The 16,904-nt window shown below is 38.8% G+C and overlaps 1 protein-coding gene across 1 annotated transcript; it reads right to left on the bottom strand.

Annotated features, from left to right (window-relative positions):
* Positions 1 to 7,522: 7,522 nt before the first annotated feature.
* lpcat2 (lysophosphatidylcholine acyltransferase 2) lies at positions 7,523 to 16,229 on the bottom strand. The gene is given in 15 exon segments (XM_018666974.2): positions 7,523 to 8,837; positions 8,993 to 9,134; positions 9,842 to 9,940; positions 10,531 to 10,684; positions 10,818 to 10,943; positions 11,229 to 11,311; positions 11,729 to 11,783; positions 11,976 to 12,010; positions 12,339 to 12,397; positions 12,670 to 12,730; positions 13,038 to 13,150; positions 13,816 to 13,833; positions 13,836 to 14,032; positions 15,412 to 15,554; positions 15,932 to 16,229. Coding segments are annotated over 15 exon segments (1,575 nt in total). The 5' UTR covers positions 16,043 to 16,229; the 3' UTR covers positions 7,523 to 8,658.
* Between the last annotated feature and the right edge of the window lie 675 nt (positions 16,230 to 16,904).

The following is a 16,904-nucleotide window of genomic DNA, read 5'->3' as shown; positions in this document are numbered from 1 at the left end:
TGTCAGAAGGTCTGGGTCTCTCCCATGTTGACATTAGTACAGGAAGCCTAATCAAACAAGACGCAGCCTCTCTGCAGTGACAGTATGACCCTCTGGATTTAACCTGAGCGTCTAGTTGGGGTCAAGGCAAAGATTCTGTTTCTTTCTTTCCTCACTCTGTCTGTATTGCTACTTCTTTACATTACCCTACTATACATTGCACATGCACACTCCCCATCACAACCCCTCTCCCATCTACTCTGAGTATTTATGACCTCACAGTTCCAGTCTCTGTAACAGCTATATCATAAAATATAACTTCACAGAGCAAGTATGCTTTTGACATTTATATTACACTATTGTTAATTAAGACTTTCCAGAATACACTGTTTATGTGTGAGCCAGGATTCTAAAATTTGGAAAGTGCTCATTGATCCTGGGGTGTGGGGTTTAGTTTTGTTCTGCACCACACTCTAAACTCTCTGGTTTAAATCTCTCCAAGCCTCATGAAAGACAGGAGTGTCATTAAGCTGCTCTCTGGGCTTTACTAGTATCTGCAAAGATTTAAGTACCTCAGCAATGTTAAGTCTCGTTCCCTACATGCTGCATATATTCAGTGAGAAGAAATAGTAGTGTGATTCAGATGTCCAGTAACAGAAAGCAACATTTTCTCTGCAGCACACAGCTCATCTGAGAAATGTTGCATCTGATTACCACCACAAGGTGCAGGCCAGTAAGCGAACTCTTCAGCTGCACCTCTTCTTGTACTTCAACCAACACCCACATTCCAAAAGAAACAAGAGAACATGGTGCCATTGTCCTCAAAATGTTTAAAATAATAACCAGGTTTGTTGGCAGTCTCCTTCATCTATATATATCAAAGAGTTTTATCTTTCACTGGGCTACACCCCTTCAATCCCCAAGTGATTGAAGAATGAAGAACACACAATAGGGGGTGCACGCAAGTTGAGTTTGAATGGTGGGTAGTAATTAGGGGGCACAAAAAGGGAGGCTTGACAGCATGAGGACTGGCATGATTGCTGTTTGAGCTGTGAGAGTGCTAAAAAAAAAAAGAAAAGAAAAGAAAAAAAGGCCATGATTGACAAGACTAGATTCGGACTGAACCTACCACTCTATACCATAAGAGACACATGTTTTACTTCCATAAGGACACAACCTCTTATGTAATTGTTGCGTAAAACCAATTTTTGCACGGTCATAAACACTGTATTACATCATACTTTCCTTCACTTTGTTCCTAGAAATAAAAAGACAAACATCAGTCACAGTGACTAAAGAGGTTTTCCCTGTCATGGAGCGTAGAGAGGTTAGCTTGAGTTTGTTTTTGGAATCTATAAATGCTTCCACACCTTATTTGGCCAGTCTTACTGACAAGTAAAAGACAAATGCCTTTTCCACAACCTCACACTGACCCATCCTTGGATATTACACAGGAAAAGTCATTGCCCGTCATCCAAAAACCATCTGGAAAAGAATCAAACACAGAGATGTGAAACACCCAAAATACTGAGCAAGAAAACAAACCTGGGCTGCAGATACCAGTGCAGATACAGCCATTAGACCACTGATGTTTTATACAGTTCCCCAAACCTTGCCCTCACCAGGACCTTTACTGTTACTATAAACCATCACACAGGAAATGAGGAACAATTACTTTCCTGAGAGAATAATAGGAGAGAGAAAATCAACAAGGTGTCATCTGGTGCGATAAGGAAACGTAACAATGAGGTTTGGAGGAACTCCCTGAGGAGCTGAAGGAGACAGCAGACTCAAGCCTGCAGGAGTCAAGGGTGGTGTGTGTGTTGTATGGGTGTGTGTCTGTGAATGCATGACTCACAACAAAATGTGTAAAAATCCTCACCATGCCTGTGTCTATAGAAGTAAACACCCATCAGAATTAAAGAAACTCTTTGTACCGAGCAGCTGGACAGAAGCCATATCTGCTCTGAGAACAGACAGAGCAGTGGGTCCATCTTCCATCCTCCTTTGTGAAGGTGCATCATGCTGCCAAGCATTGTTCAAATTCTGAGAATTTCTATTGTTATAAGTTATACTGTGCATCACAAAGTTTGACAAAATAGTCATTATATCATGAATTAAAGAGAAAATGCTGTGAAAGACATTGGCAATATGTCCATTAGATGATTAGAGCCATGACAAACATGTTATTGTGGGTTTGAATGTTTTTTTTTTTAATGTAAGCACCACAGATTATACATTGTTTCCGTCATGTGTGAGGTAGAGGGGAGAATACCTTTCACTGTAATTAATATTTACCCAACCATACAGAAAGTACAGTATTTTAGCTTAATTAGAATGTCCAGTCAGCAACTAATGCATACTTCTCTAACCTGTAGGTTCATGTTAATGCACACTGTGGTGCCTGTTTGAAGCCCTACATCCATGTTCATCATGCAGGACAAAGGAAGGGTCAAAGGAGTGTATAAACACACACCCAGGTATCCTGTTGTTATAAGCAGGAAGGTCTTTTCTATAGGAACATAAAGCCAAAATAACTTCTACAAAATGACCTCTTACATAACAATCAAAAAAACATCTTTGCGCTAATGAAGCATTTGACATTTTATTCTTTCTTTTTTCTTTTCTTTTTTTTAAATAGTTTGAACTATTGCACTGATAAGTGGGCAGTGCTTTATTGTGGCTTTGTAATAGAGCAGGTCAGAATTTGGCATTGGGAAAATTGCATCTTGGGTGAGTCTATATGTAATGTATTTATAGAGATGCAAAAAAAATGTGTTCATACTTTCAGTGGATGGCAGATTTCCTTTGAGTTTAAATGAATTAAGGAAGCTGCATACAAATGCATAAAGCATTAGTTACCATATTAGCGTAAGTGAAACCCATCAACACTATACAACAGGTAAACACACTCAAAGTTTGCAAAATAAATGGCTGACTGGATCAGAACTTGTAGAGTGGAACCTGTCCTCATTTTGCCTGAGAAAGCAGGACTACCTGGTTAAAGTGAGGCACACAGTAGTGTCACATCAGTTTAACAGCTAGGCCTGTCGGTTCTGACCTTTCCTTCCTGCCTGGCACAGTGAGTCCCCCATCCATATGAGGCCTCTGTCCAGCTTGGGTCCACAAACAGAGGCTGCTCACTCACTCAGGTCCTATGGAGACCAAATTAGATTACCAACACATATCTCCCACAATCTCTTGCGACAGGATCACCCCCCAGGCAAGGCTGAAATGGATACAGCAATATACAACAGCCATGCAGAGGAAAAAAGGAGGATGGAGGAGTGTGGCGCTAAAGAGGAGAGCAGGAGCTGTGCGGGTAGGGGAGGAGTCACACTGTTGTAAGCAATAACGTGACTTAATTGATTCCACGCCATCTCATCAATTTTGATTAAAATGAAATGAGCCTCTGTACGTTTGAAAAGGTTAAAACAAATTGAAGGTGGAAATCACAGCTGGTAATCACAGTTTTGTCTAACAGCAGGCTTTTAATGAAGTGAGCCACTCTCCATCATTCATTTCAACCTCCCCTGTGCATATGGAGCAGGACTGTGTATTTTTGTGTGTGAGCACATTCACATAAGTTGTGTTCAGGACAGAATATATTAGGTATATATTAGCATTGTGGCCTACTTACAGATGAACTACTCTCCTGACAGCAAAATGGATTCATGGTCCCAGTGTTCACAATAAAAACCATGCTTTGACTTATGCAGAATAAACAGTCGATATGAATGAAAAATGTTAATTGGAGGAACACTTACTGATATGACATTTAAATATCAAGGATCTGGTCTCAGGTACACTTGACCCCAAAGTCCAGAGTGTTTGATTAGCATAGACACTGGGTACAGCTTACATCAGGTTTGAAGACAGCTGTACCAAAACAAGGAAGTGGACTGCTATTTAGAATGTGTTGTGTAGTGTAGTTGACAGCAAAATCAAAAGTGTTAGATTTTCAGTGTTAGAATTGAAAATAAAAATATAGAGTCATTTCAACTCTTGTTAAAGTCTAATTCAACTACAAGATAGTTCTGTCCTCAGACAGTGTCAGTGTTGTTACAGAGAGTTAAATGACATACTTTGCTAACAACTCTGCAGAGTTGATTTCACTAGGTAGTCAGTGTTATTGCCAGAGGTCTGTTGTGTCTGTTTTTTTCCAGCATTGAGGCAGGAAACCAGCCAGCTATTGTCTTTATTTTTGACTGGACGTGACCACACAACACTCCAACTGTGACTGTGAGGTGTGTACATCTAATCTTAAATTACCTACCCAGTACTATTTATTTTAGTTGGTGGTTTATGCTAAATATCCTAGTTGCTTATGTAGTGTTACCTAATCATCTCACTGTTAGTGTTGTATAAATTCAACACTGATCCTGTGTTGACTGTGTTAAGAGAGTTGCTGCAACTCTGTCATAGTGTGAAGTATTTAACACTTTCAAATGTGTAGTTTTAACTCTATGTAGTGTGGACCAATTTAGACACTTTGAAAGTGTTGAATTTAACTTGATAGGTGTTGAATTAACACTGCTGATTTTGCTGTGTACTCTTCCTCTTCTTTGTGTTTATTGGTGGATCACAAACCAACTAGATACATACTGCCATCTACTGCATCGGAGAGTGTAGCTACGCAAATGTACTTGGATACAGAACAATGTTAATGTGAAAGTTGAGAGGGGGGCAGTCGTGCTCAGGCATGGCATGAAGCAATCATACATAATATGAAAATGCCCTAATAGTCAGTTTTAGAAATTGTATTCACATAGATTAGCATGTATGGTATGTTACAACAAGAACAAACAATCATTTGGTAAAAAAGAAAAGTCCTTCAGAGTCAGTGTATAATGTTTTGATCAACACAAGTACATTGTTCTCCAGTGGGTTTCATATGGGTTTCTGTGTTGTTTCTTTAATGATAACATGTTCATTAAGTGCAAAAATATTGTATCTGTTCATTATCCAGTCTTATTACACAGTAGAAACAGGTTGGGTCATAGCAAGCCTAAGTGAAGAAAAAGAACACAAACAATCCCATAATGCAGAAAAACTGAGCAATAATGATGTAATTGCTTTCTTTAAAACTTGACATAGGTTTTCTGGCATTTGAACAAAAACTGATTAATTCCATCAAACACCTATGTTCCAGATTAGAGATTCACTTTATTTTCTGCTGTTATGAAAACAAAGATGACAACAGAAATCATTCACTCATGATTAAATGCAACATTTTCTGCAACTTTAGTATTTGCCCTGCACAGTTAATGATTAATTTCAAAGGAATTTATAAGTTAAATAAGAGAAAACAAAATTTCAAAATACACAGAATACCTTCCTCCAGTATTGCTCTGAGTTACATATTACACATGTGCAAACACACCTAACTCATCATTGACTAGCCTTAACCTCAATTTAAAGGTCAGGTGAAAATAACATCAGGTTTAACCCTTTAGGCACCGCAGTTATTTTAAGAAAATATTCAGTTTTGATATCAAGAATTCAAAAGGCTGTAGCTTGGAAGTGGTTAGAGATAAAGGCATACTGTAAATGAGAAAAATATTGACCATGACCAAAAGTTTATGATGGGAATACATTTACTCATCTAATACCCATCACTGAACAGACGTCTCGACATTTTGCGTGCTTTCTCTGTAATTCGCTCTGTATCACTGACTACGAGCGCTTCCGCATCAGCTCGGGGGCGTGTCTTTCAAACTCAGTTTCCTCATAGACATTCTATAGACACATACCCTGAAATGGTGTTAGGATTGAACACGTCCACAATCTAGTTGTGGAAAGTGGTAACAAGATTTGGCACTCTATCTGGAGCTACGGTCTGTTTCTTACAATTTTGTTGCTTGTCGAAATTTTGTGACTTTGGTGCTTAAAGGGCTAAAATTCAAAATAGTGCTCACAAACAAACCATAATACACACACACACACACACACACACACACACACACACACACACACATACACATACAGGCATTTATGGTTTATGAGGTCAGTCTGACTTCTCAGTGATTTACAGGGACCCATCATTTGTACCATCCAGTCAACTTAGAATCATATTTATGAGAGTGATATTGATCTTCTCCTCAGCCAAGTATTTATTAAACCACAAGTTGTATTAATATATTCTTAGTAACTAAAACATGGAAGGAAGGAGACACTCAAATGTATCTGATTAATTAGTTTGGATGTATCTAAGTGGACAAATCAAAATTTTAAACTGTGATATGTCTGCACCATCAGTCTGCTGACTAATTAATTAGCAATCATTTATGCAAAATTAGAATAAGAACATACAGTAGAAATGTAATTTATAAAGTATATACTGTTTAGATCTGTTTAGTGTAACTTGAGTCTGTTTAGTGTAACTTGAGTCTTGCTTTAGGTACTGGATAGAAAGGGAGCCTGAAAACTATGGAGTAGAGACTGAAGACTGTATAGGAATTGCGAATATGGACAAACCTTTAGTGGTTTAGTGCAGACTGCAGAGAAAGATATGAATGGTTATGTGAAATGCAACCCAACTAGCTGTGGAGTGTCTGTTTGACTTTATCCAGACTGGATTTTAGCCTTCTCAAAGAAGATACCTACAAACACACAGTCATTCTTTATGATGAATGAATGAATGAATACATGGAGTATGCTAACAACAGTGGTTCATCAACGTATTTGTGCTTTAGTTGGTAGTTACCTTCTGATTGTAGCTTCATGTGTAACTTATAGATGCTGTATGAAAATGGTGTTGATTTGTCCTAATGACTTTTCATGTAGCATTATCATCAGGTCAAATATTCTCTTTGTCCAGTTCTGTTTACGATCAAACACCTGCAAAATTAATGACATTGCCATCAGCTTTGGTTGTACTTTGAGGTATTAAATTAGCAAATGTTAGCATGCTAACACATTAAACAATGATGGTGACCTTTGTAAAATCATTAGATCTGCTAAACATGTTAGCACTGTAATTGTGAGTATGTTTGCATTTATCTCAAAACAAAAGGATTAAGAAAGGCTATGTGAAAAGTTTTTGTCACTGTATAAGTCTGTTGCACTATTACACAAATTTTACAGCTGTTACTACAGTAAAAACATATTTTACTGTAAAAAAGAGTTTGAACAATAAATAATCTCTCTTTCAAAGAAGTTCATCAAATTAACTTGTGTGAAGCAGTAATGACCTTAGCTAATAGTAGATCTCTAGAACATCTTGAATAACAGATGTTCAAAACAACTTTCAAAACAATTGCACATATGAGATGACAGCAGGAACACCAGTAAACGCACACACACACACACACACACACACACACACACACACACACTCACTCACGCACACACCTTCACATACATATACACACACACACACACATAGAATTGTAATAGGTAACTGCTGGCACCTGGTGGTAGTTTAGAGAATCAGAGGTACAGCTACCCATTCATTGCACTTATGCCTCATTATAAACAAAGTCCATGAAAGTCATTACAAGTTTCCTTTGTGATGAATATAAAAATACAAGTTAGACAAGAGTTAAAGTTGTATTCTTGTATTATATAGAAAAAGCCAACTTTGCAGAGTTCACAAAAAAGAAAATAAAGATCACATAATTGCAATCCACACTGCTAAATAAATAACAGTGCTGCTAGTTAAACTGAACACATACCCCGCTGGAATATGCTGTTGCAAAGAAGCACTGTTGCCTTTTTGCTCACAAATTGCCCTATTTTCAATGGTTGATTTGCTTTAGTAAACTTAAAGCTGCGTAGATGTGCTGCTGTCTCAGCAAAACAATCTTCAGTAGAAATGCAAATAGATACACATGCAAAGCAAACCTCTGGCTAATTATACAGCCGTCTTACAAGGTCTGTGTCCCTGAGCGCTGGAAAAAAGTGTAATACACAGCATGTATGCTCTTGGTAGACATAGCTTTAATACAGAACATCTGCATGTTGCCAGACTGGATAGATCTTAATAAAGCTTACTGTACATTAATTATACGGCAACACAGGAGCGCAAGGACTGTTTGCTTATATTTAAAAAGGTGTTGGTTTGGCAGTTTTTCTACTCATTTACAGATGATCACAAAGACAAAGAAGAGGGTACACAAAGCCACGTTCTTTTTATGTCCAAGCAAGGGTAAGCTCAGGCTACAGACAGTGGTGTACCCAAGTCAAAAACATGGTGAGGCAGTTTCCAGTGATCTGGAAAAAATATTTAAGTATATCATAAAACACTGTCACTAACATTAGAACTCTAACTAAAAACCGCTGGATTCAGACACTTAATTAAAACACTGATGTGTTTTCTGACATATTTATGTCACGATTAGCTTTTCTTTCTTTTCTTTTCTTTTTTTTTAATGGACACATAACCAGTGCACACATGCGCGCACACACACACACACACACACACATGCAACTTTACAGATGGAGATACTCCGCAATAATAACATTTGTTGTGCAGTGACTTGGGGAGTTCTTTAAAATCTCTATAAGGCACTAAAATTGAAAATAGAAGCACTCTAAAAACCATGTCTATAAAAAGGCAAGCACATGACCTATAATATGGCTTGGCTGTAGCATGTCGCTGCCTTTTCCCTCTCAGTGCAGTGAATACAGTTTTCTGTCTCTCAGTGCAGTCAAGCAGGGTTTACAGGTTGTCGTCTGTCAGTCATCTTTCTTGTCAGAGGTGCTGTCTTCCTGTTTTTCTCCTGAACTGGTCTGACCAGCCAGTTCCAGATCACCTGGCTTTGCCTCCTGGATTGCTTGATATCTCTGAAGCTCTAGGTAGGTGGTGAAGAGCTTGGCATACTCTGGGTGGGTTGTGGCAAAGGCTTGAAATTCATCTGAAGAATCAGAGGCACATAAGAAAGTGAAGTTGAAGAAGTCATGATATCCAGGTAGAAATACAAAAAGAGTTTAAAAGACCAAAAAGTAGCGGTAGTGGTAGTGGTGTTAGACCTCCGTCTTAAGGTGTCTATGTCTTAAAGTGTCTACTCACTGAAGGTGATGAAACCAGAACCGTCGGCATCAATCTCCTTGAAGAGCTTGGCCATGTTTAGATCCGACACACCCAGAGCGGAGCGCAGCAGAGCAGTAAACTCCTCTCGGGTGATTTTCTCATCCTCATCTGTGTCAAACAGCTGCATGAGAGAGGATAGCGAGGGAGAAATTTGTCTTTGCCTTTCAAGTATTTGCATGTTCAGGAAAAATATAGGTTATCTGAGGGGTGAATATGGGTTGGTGGGTGAAAAAAAAGCTCACATAAAACTGGGGAAATTCATTTTTGTCTTTCAGTCTCATTACATAAACAACAGAAGTGTATGTCCAAAACCACATTTGACCGTATGGCCAGCAAAGTGACTCCATGCTCTCCAGAACAGACAAACATTGTTAACCTGACGTTATCCAAGCCTTTCTAAATGCTGCCTCTGTTCTTCCTGCAGTAGTACTGCTACTGCTTGCTGTGCTCTAATATCAACTAAAGGTAATGCTGATTAATTTAGCTTACATTTAATACTTTTTGAAATCTACTTTTTGTTATAGGTTATAGTTAAAGCACCTCAGCATTGTGTGATTTATCTGGTTCAGCAGAAAATGCATGATTCAGTGGAATCGGCATGATAAATGTGGAACATTTCTGATACAGTGCTGAATACTTGCCTTGAAGAATCCAAGCTGTTTTCAAAGGGTAAAGAGGTTTAGAGGGTAACAGCTTGATTGACTGAGGAAACTTGGACACTACCATTTACACTGCTGTGTCTCTGTATAATTGCTCATTCAAATATAGTATTTAATTTCTTTCAATCCCAAGTAGAAGCAGAACAGTATCAGAGAATTTCTGTTCTACCTGGAAAGCCATTCGAAGAACATCTTCAGTGTTGGCTGGTCGACACAAGATGGTCAGGCCAATGACGTACTCTCTGAAGTCTATGGTGCCATCTCCATTCTAGTTGGGGTGACAGCAACAAAAAAGTCTTTAAATGCACAAATTATTATAATGACTAGCACTTAAATGTTTTTTTAATGTTAAAGGGGTATGGGGAATTTAAAAGGTAACATACTATATGAGACAAAAGCATGAGTGATTTCTATAAATGGCTATAAATTTTCTATTATGTGAAAATTATGAGGCATGATTCTGAGGAAAAGGGATTTCTCTTTTACTCATTGAACTGCGTGGTAGAGGCTGTTTTTATGCTTTTAATCCTCTCCTCCCATTCAAACCTCTGGCGGACATACCAGGGAACAAGGCCAAACTGCTTTGATCATAGTTTCCTGTTCCAGGCTGTATAAATCCTGAACCCACAGTATGATGTCCTCCCTATTTTACTTTCATTGCTACGTATGATATGCAGCGATGTAATGTCCTCGTGATTCTGTAATCTCAAGATTGCTGCTTGCGTTCAACCATTATATCTATGGATATAATGGTTGAATCATTATATCTCTTAAGTTTTTTATTGCTTTTTACTTTATATTGGTATCATTCAGTGGTCTTACTTGCTGTGGATATTTTATATCCAGAACATGTCTCACCCTGTCAAACAGTGCAAACAGCTCCTCGAGGGCTGGGCTGACAGGTAGCTTCAGAACTCTGGCAAACTCCTCAATGGTGATCCGTCCTCCCTTACAGGAGCTGGCCATGGCTGCAAAGCCCTCCAGCTCTTTTCTCACATTGTCCCACTTCAGCCTGAGAAAGCAGGTACAATGGGGAATGTGTTTTGTACTGAAGAGTATCAAGGAAAAACTTTCAAGCCATTTTTATCCATTTTAATTTCCCTGTCTGATGACATCAACAGTGTGCTTAAGTGAAATGTTCTTACTGGAGTTTGCGGCTAATCTTGGTGAATTCAACCAGGCCAGCCTCCATGGGCAGTGTTAGTTCACCAGCTGAGATCATCAGGCGGCAGTCTTCATATGTGTGGTCTGTTACAGGAACTCTCAAAGCTCTGTAAACAGACAGTTTGCATATACTGTAAAGTTTTCTGCTGAAATGTCTGCTTGTAAAGCTGACTGGGATGGTATGCAAAGATCAGACTGATAAGATCAATGCAAAACAGCATACTCCCACCTCTCTTCCTTTTCTCATCAACATATATATATATATATTCCATATTTAACCTTGTATTTATCACTTCTATAAGTATATAGTATATACCTTTGCTTTTCTGTTGCACTTTGCTCTGGCACATGCTCAAAAGCAGTGTGTACTTCAGACCAGTGACTTTACTTACTGGGCCATAGCTTCTCGCACTCTGCTGGCAAACAGAGCCGGTGTTTTCTTCTCTTCTTCTGTGGGGATATGCGGCGATAGGAACTGGAAAGTAGAGCAAACAGATAAAAAGGGTCACAAGGAAGGTCAAGCAGAAAACAAACTCCTGATCATTTACATGGAAACCAAATCCCCTCCAGAAAACTAATATCCTCCCTCAGTTCATATATTGCCTTTGAGTACAGCATAAAATCTAACTATATATCAGCGGTGATAGCACAGATTGGCACTAATACTACCAGTAAAGCTGAAATAATTTTTAAAAAGATATCAGCAGTCTCTGTGTAGTGCTCTGTAAGTTGTACACATGAATGATAATGAATAAATCGTGATATAAAAATGCTTCTTAATTTACCATTTTTCACATTGTTATTTTTTCAGTAATGTTTGTAGAGGCTTATTCTGATCTAAGAGAACAAAGCTATTTTGATAATTACACCAGAAAAACAGATTTCCTGTTACCTCTATCTCGACTGTGGTGTACAGCTGGCACAGGGTTAGAAGCAGCAGTGTCTTCCTGCACATAATACAAGCAAGGTAGTCAGTTACATGTATTGATTCACTGGCAACACTTGTTACAGCAGGAGACAATAACTTTACTGTTTGAATAGTTTTTAGTAGCAGCAGACATGACCTTCAGCAAGCATACATGCTATACATGAAACATGAAAAAACACTCAGGATGCATAACTGTAGGATGCATACTTACGAGCTGAAACCCTGCCAAGTCCAAGTCACTGTATCCTGAAGGAAAAAAAATGAGTGGAATGCATAAAAATTTATGAAACATTAACAGTGGAATGAGATGGTTACATGTGGGTAGGTGTGTGACAGAGTTAAGCTGCTACTGTTGCTCTTAGTCTGTCTTTGTGAATGACTGCATTCCAAAATCTGTTGGTAGATCAGTCAGCAAAACTTAACAACTGAAATGACAAATATAAGAGGATGATAACAACACCTAAAAGTTTCTCAGATTTGACTGGACACTCTTTTTGTGCACACTAGTAAAGTACAGTGTGGCAGTTGGCTCTCAGTGAGGTGAGGTGAAATATATTAATGCTGTATCACTCACCAGTTTGTTGGGATACCTCATAAGCACCGGCTGCACAGGGACTCCTGGGATAAAGGCACCTAGAGGTTGGTTGGGAACACACAGTATGAAAAAAAGGCATTCTCATTCTCTCACATTAATACACAAACCACATCACATAATGAAGGAATGTTGAAGGAATGTTCTGTCCAGTGGATGTTAAGTGGAAATTCTAGATGTGCTTTCAGCAACAGATGAAAGCACAAAGATGTTTTTTTCATTTGTCTGTTATCATTTTCCTTGTCTATAGAATGCTTTGTTGCAAAAGACTATAATTACTCATATTACGTTAAATATGAATTATTTAGCTTACCTTGTTTGAAAGTGATAAGACATGAGCGATTTGTACATGTCCCCTCTGGAAATATGAGAACCTGAGGAACAAACAATCAGTAGTTAATGTTAAAATCACATTCTGTACTTCTGTCAAGTACACAATGATATTCTCCTGCCAGTTTCTGAAATACAGTATACTTGCATTTAAATTGATACTGTATGCAAGTAAAGAGTGAGCATTTTCATAGACCGTGGGACTCCAAATTTGACAAAGGAAACTGTGAAGTCAAACCAACATCATGAGTTATGACACCTCGGTTTTTTTGGCTTTTGGCTTTTAGCAATCATATTGTTATCTACACTCATAGTCTACATGGTTGTTTTCTCTGACGTGTTGTAACAGACCTGTGGCCAACGGCCTCCTGACTTGGCTCTGCTGTCAATCTCTTGGATTGTATTCTTCCGTGAGTCTGGGTCCTGTCTGGATACCAGCACTGGCTGGAGACAGCGAACAAACCCTTAAGAGAGGGTAAAACACATACTGTACATTAACATACTGTACACGCTTAGAAGAGGAAAATACTGATCGATTTTTGTCATATTTGTTACTGATTATTTCATGTACAGGCCTTGGTTAATTGCACAATTTTGTTAGCATTAAACAGAGCAGTCACTTACTTACTTACTTACAATAATAGAATGATGGAAAAGCTCATTTTTATCAGATCCTTAGCACAATCTTACATGACAAAGTACATTTGTACAAGTTATCTAAATCTGACTGGCATGGGTCTGTAGCCATAGGGTTTCCAATGTGTTGAGCTGAATGATATATAGTAGCATAGATATGACATTGTGTTACATCTCTTACAAGCCCTCTGCTATTAAGAACGACTTACACAGAAGTTAACCAGAAAGTAACACCATGACACAAGTTTCACACTTCCGTGTATTTTCAAACTCACTCACACACACACACATACACACACACTTTTATTTCTATATTTGTTAGCCCCATAACCTAACCCTAACCTAAATTTAATTCTAACCTGAATGCTAAAACCAAGTTCAAACTGGTCCTTGCAATGATAGAAGTACAAGTACACACATGCTGGAGGTTGAGATAACGGTACATGCCTACTTCCCTGTCCTAAAACAACAAGGCAAATAATAAGTGTCTCACTGCCAAAGATGGGTGTAGCAGGTTCTCGACACGGGAGACGGTGGAGGGTAGGCCTGCAACAATACACACAATCCCATCGAAAAAGGTGGAGTGGGGGGCTACAGCCAGGATGGGGGCTTCACTGCTGCTGACCTGCTTGCCCTTGACCACCACTCTGAAGCCCATGCAGAAATAGTAAGCCCTTCCCAATGCAGCCATAATCTTCCGACACATGAACCTGGGGATGACCACACCAATTTTGGAAAATCATATTCATGAGATTATTTTATGTTGTGCAAAATTGAAAAATTAATGTGTAGCCCAATAGCAGTGCTAGGTAAAGGTAGGTAAATTAGAAATGTATATACTTGTGGCTGATTGAGTATTTTATATATTGCTCCTGCATGTTTGTTGAGGCCATCTTTGTTAATCTTAATCACTTTTAGGGATATTGTGTTTCTTTTTTAACAAATGGACTGAATGAATGTTTTAGTAACAGGAAGAGTTGCAACATTTTGTACTTTTTGTAACCCTAAAATTGCAAAGAATTCTCCCTTCACCACACACTTCCTCATAATCTAAAGAAAGAGTAGGAACTCATAGTATACTGAAGATTGAGGCACTGATAAAATGATCAACGGTGACATGGAACAAACCAATGAATATTTAAAGCTGCATTACTCTCTTTGCTCAATGGGACAGGAAGCTTAATGCTGCTAAAATACTGCACCCTGTTTGGTACTCACAGGTAAATTACTGCAATCAAACCACAAGAAACTTAACATTTAATTCATCAGTATATAAATTATGACATGTTAGGTATCTTAAATGGATATTCACTGTCTATTATGTACCATTGGATCGTCCCGTTGCATTAAATTACGGAATAAAAATAGCCATTAGATGATAAAAAATTGGTATATAAAGGGATTAATCACTTTTTCAGTTCCCCTTAAGGCCCCACTAATACCACCAACTTTCTTTTCTGAGAACTGAAGCTGAGCTGAAGTAATGCTTGTGGTGCTGATAGAATCTAGAGAAGCATGATTCAGCAGAAGTACCAGCAGCTGCACATTCTTCAAGTCATGTCAGGAACTATTATTTTGAGAATATGCTTGCGTTGCTGTCTCTTACTGTCCAGTTTATAAACCCAGCAAACACAATGATTCTGCTACTTGCTTTAGTAAGTAGAGAAAGTAGTAGAGTAGTAGAGAAATCTGTATTTGCTAAATATGAAAGTATTGCTTTGGTTAATGCAACAGTTAATGTTTAAATACACTGAATGGGATGACTTACATGCAAATAAGAACAGGCTCAGTAACCATATCCTGGTTATAATTATAGCTGGTAGTACTTGTTTTTTGTTACCATGTATTAAGCCAAATTCAATTACCTTGAGCAACCAAGTTCAAATTGTTAATTAAATGTGTAATGTAAACAAAACTAACGTTAAAAAAGGCAGAGCAAGATATTTTTGTCCAACATTTTTAGATGATTTAAAATTTCTTAGTGATCCAGTGTGTCTGATATCCAAAAGGCCATGGCCTTTGATGGCAGTTTGGGAGCTAGTGTGTGGAAGGCTGTGGTGCAGTGGGATGGTTTTTGTATCCTAGTTACCGTCTCCAGCCTGTCATTGGCTCCACGGCTCCTTTCAGGGGATGCCTGAAGGTTATTATGACAGCCACTGGCCATGTCACCATGAGAACCAGGGACAGCAGGATGGCCCGAAGGGGGACAAGGAAAATTCCCAGGAGGACACACTGCATGGAGAAGGGTACATAGATACATCGTCAATCAGAGTAGGTCTACATCAGAAAGAGAAGACTGTCAGAGTCAACTACATTCTGGCTTTAGACATTCCACAGAGCAGGAATATGCATCAGTGTGGAAATCCACATCACTGGACCGCTTTCTAGAAAGCACACAACGGCTCTCATTGTTTGTGCTGCATATAACGAGGCGTTACAAGCCGATTGTCAGAGCCCTGTTAGAGAAGATTACAGGCCGCAGCAGCTTGTGAGTGTAATCTCACACATCAGATGAAACACTGCAGTGTGCGCCGTGTTGCTATAAGCGATGAATATGTTCTTCAAAAGCTTTCATTCATACGACCATTAAACTTAGATACTATACTCACTTTAATTACAGTCGCTTTGGTTAGTTTTGTGTCCTGCACAAACGGATTGATGACCGCAGGCAGCAGCAGAGATTGTTGCCTCGGCAGAGCGAATACTCGTTGTGGCGGCATTGCAGTCCAGGGAGCGAAGACACAGGACAAATGTTGTAGACTAGGCGCCGTTATGTTATCATCTCACTTCCTCAACGGGGCCCCTGCTCTTTCATTTCTCCCCATATCAGGCGATCAGAGTGGCGAGCGCAGTCACACACCAGCGACAGCGGAACCGGACTAGCGTTTGAAGCTCCACCTCCAATGTGGTTGCAGCAGGGGTCGAGTACGATCAATGTGTTTTCCTGTTGAGACCGTCGGCGAATTCCACCAATTTCTACAGCAGGTACGCCCACATTAGGAATGTTAGGAATGTTTGAAGGGTGCTGTCATCCCAATAGAGTCATCTGCAATAAGTGTTTCAAATCAAACGAAAGGGGAAAGCAAAATGGTGATGTCACTGACCATACATATCAGTATTAATGAAACACACTGGGGAAATAATAAAGCCTGTGCAAAACATACATAAGTCCTAAAATACTAGAGATAATTCACAATATAGTACTTGCAAAATACAAATGAATGAGCACCGACATCAAGAGAACAATGTGATGTATTATCATCTTTGTTTACAGGCTCTCACAAAAGCCCACAAGGTGGTGCAGTTTCATAAATAATCTAATTTGGTCATGGCCTGCAAGGAAAGCCCCTACTTCTCTCCAGAGATATTACTAAGCACGGGATGAAAGGGAAGTGCATGTATTCAAGTACTTAAGTGCTTAAGTAATTTTAATGCTACTTCATACCCCTACTTAACTATATTTTAGGATGAAATATTCTACTATTTTACTCCATGACATTCATCTTAGAAGTAATTTGCTAATTTGTATCTTCCATACAATAGAGGCAGTCAGCCTATACAATGTAATGCATTGTCATAGAT

The sequence above is a fragment of the Lates calcarifer genome, linkage group LG2 (assembly GCF_001640805.2).
Source record: "Lates calcarifer isolate ASB-BC8 linkage group LG2, TLL_Latcal_v3, whole genome shotgun sequence".
Lineage (NCBI taxonomy): Eukaryota > Metazoa > Chordata > Actinopteri > Centropomidae > Lates > Lates calcarifer.
This window is presented reverse-complemented; position numbering and strand designations above follow the sequence as displayed.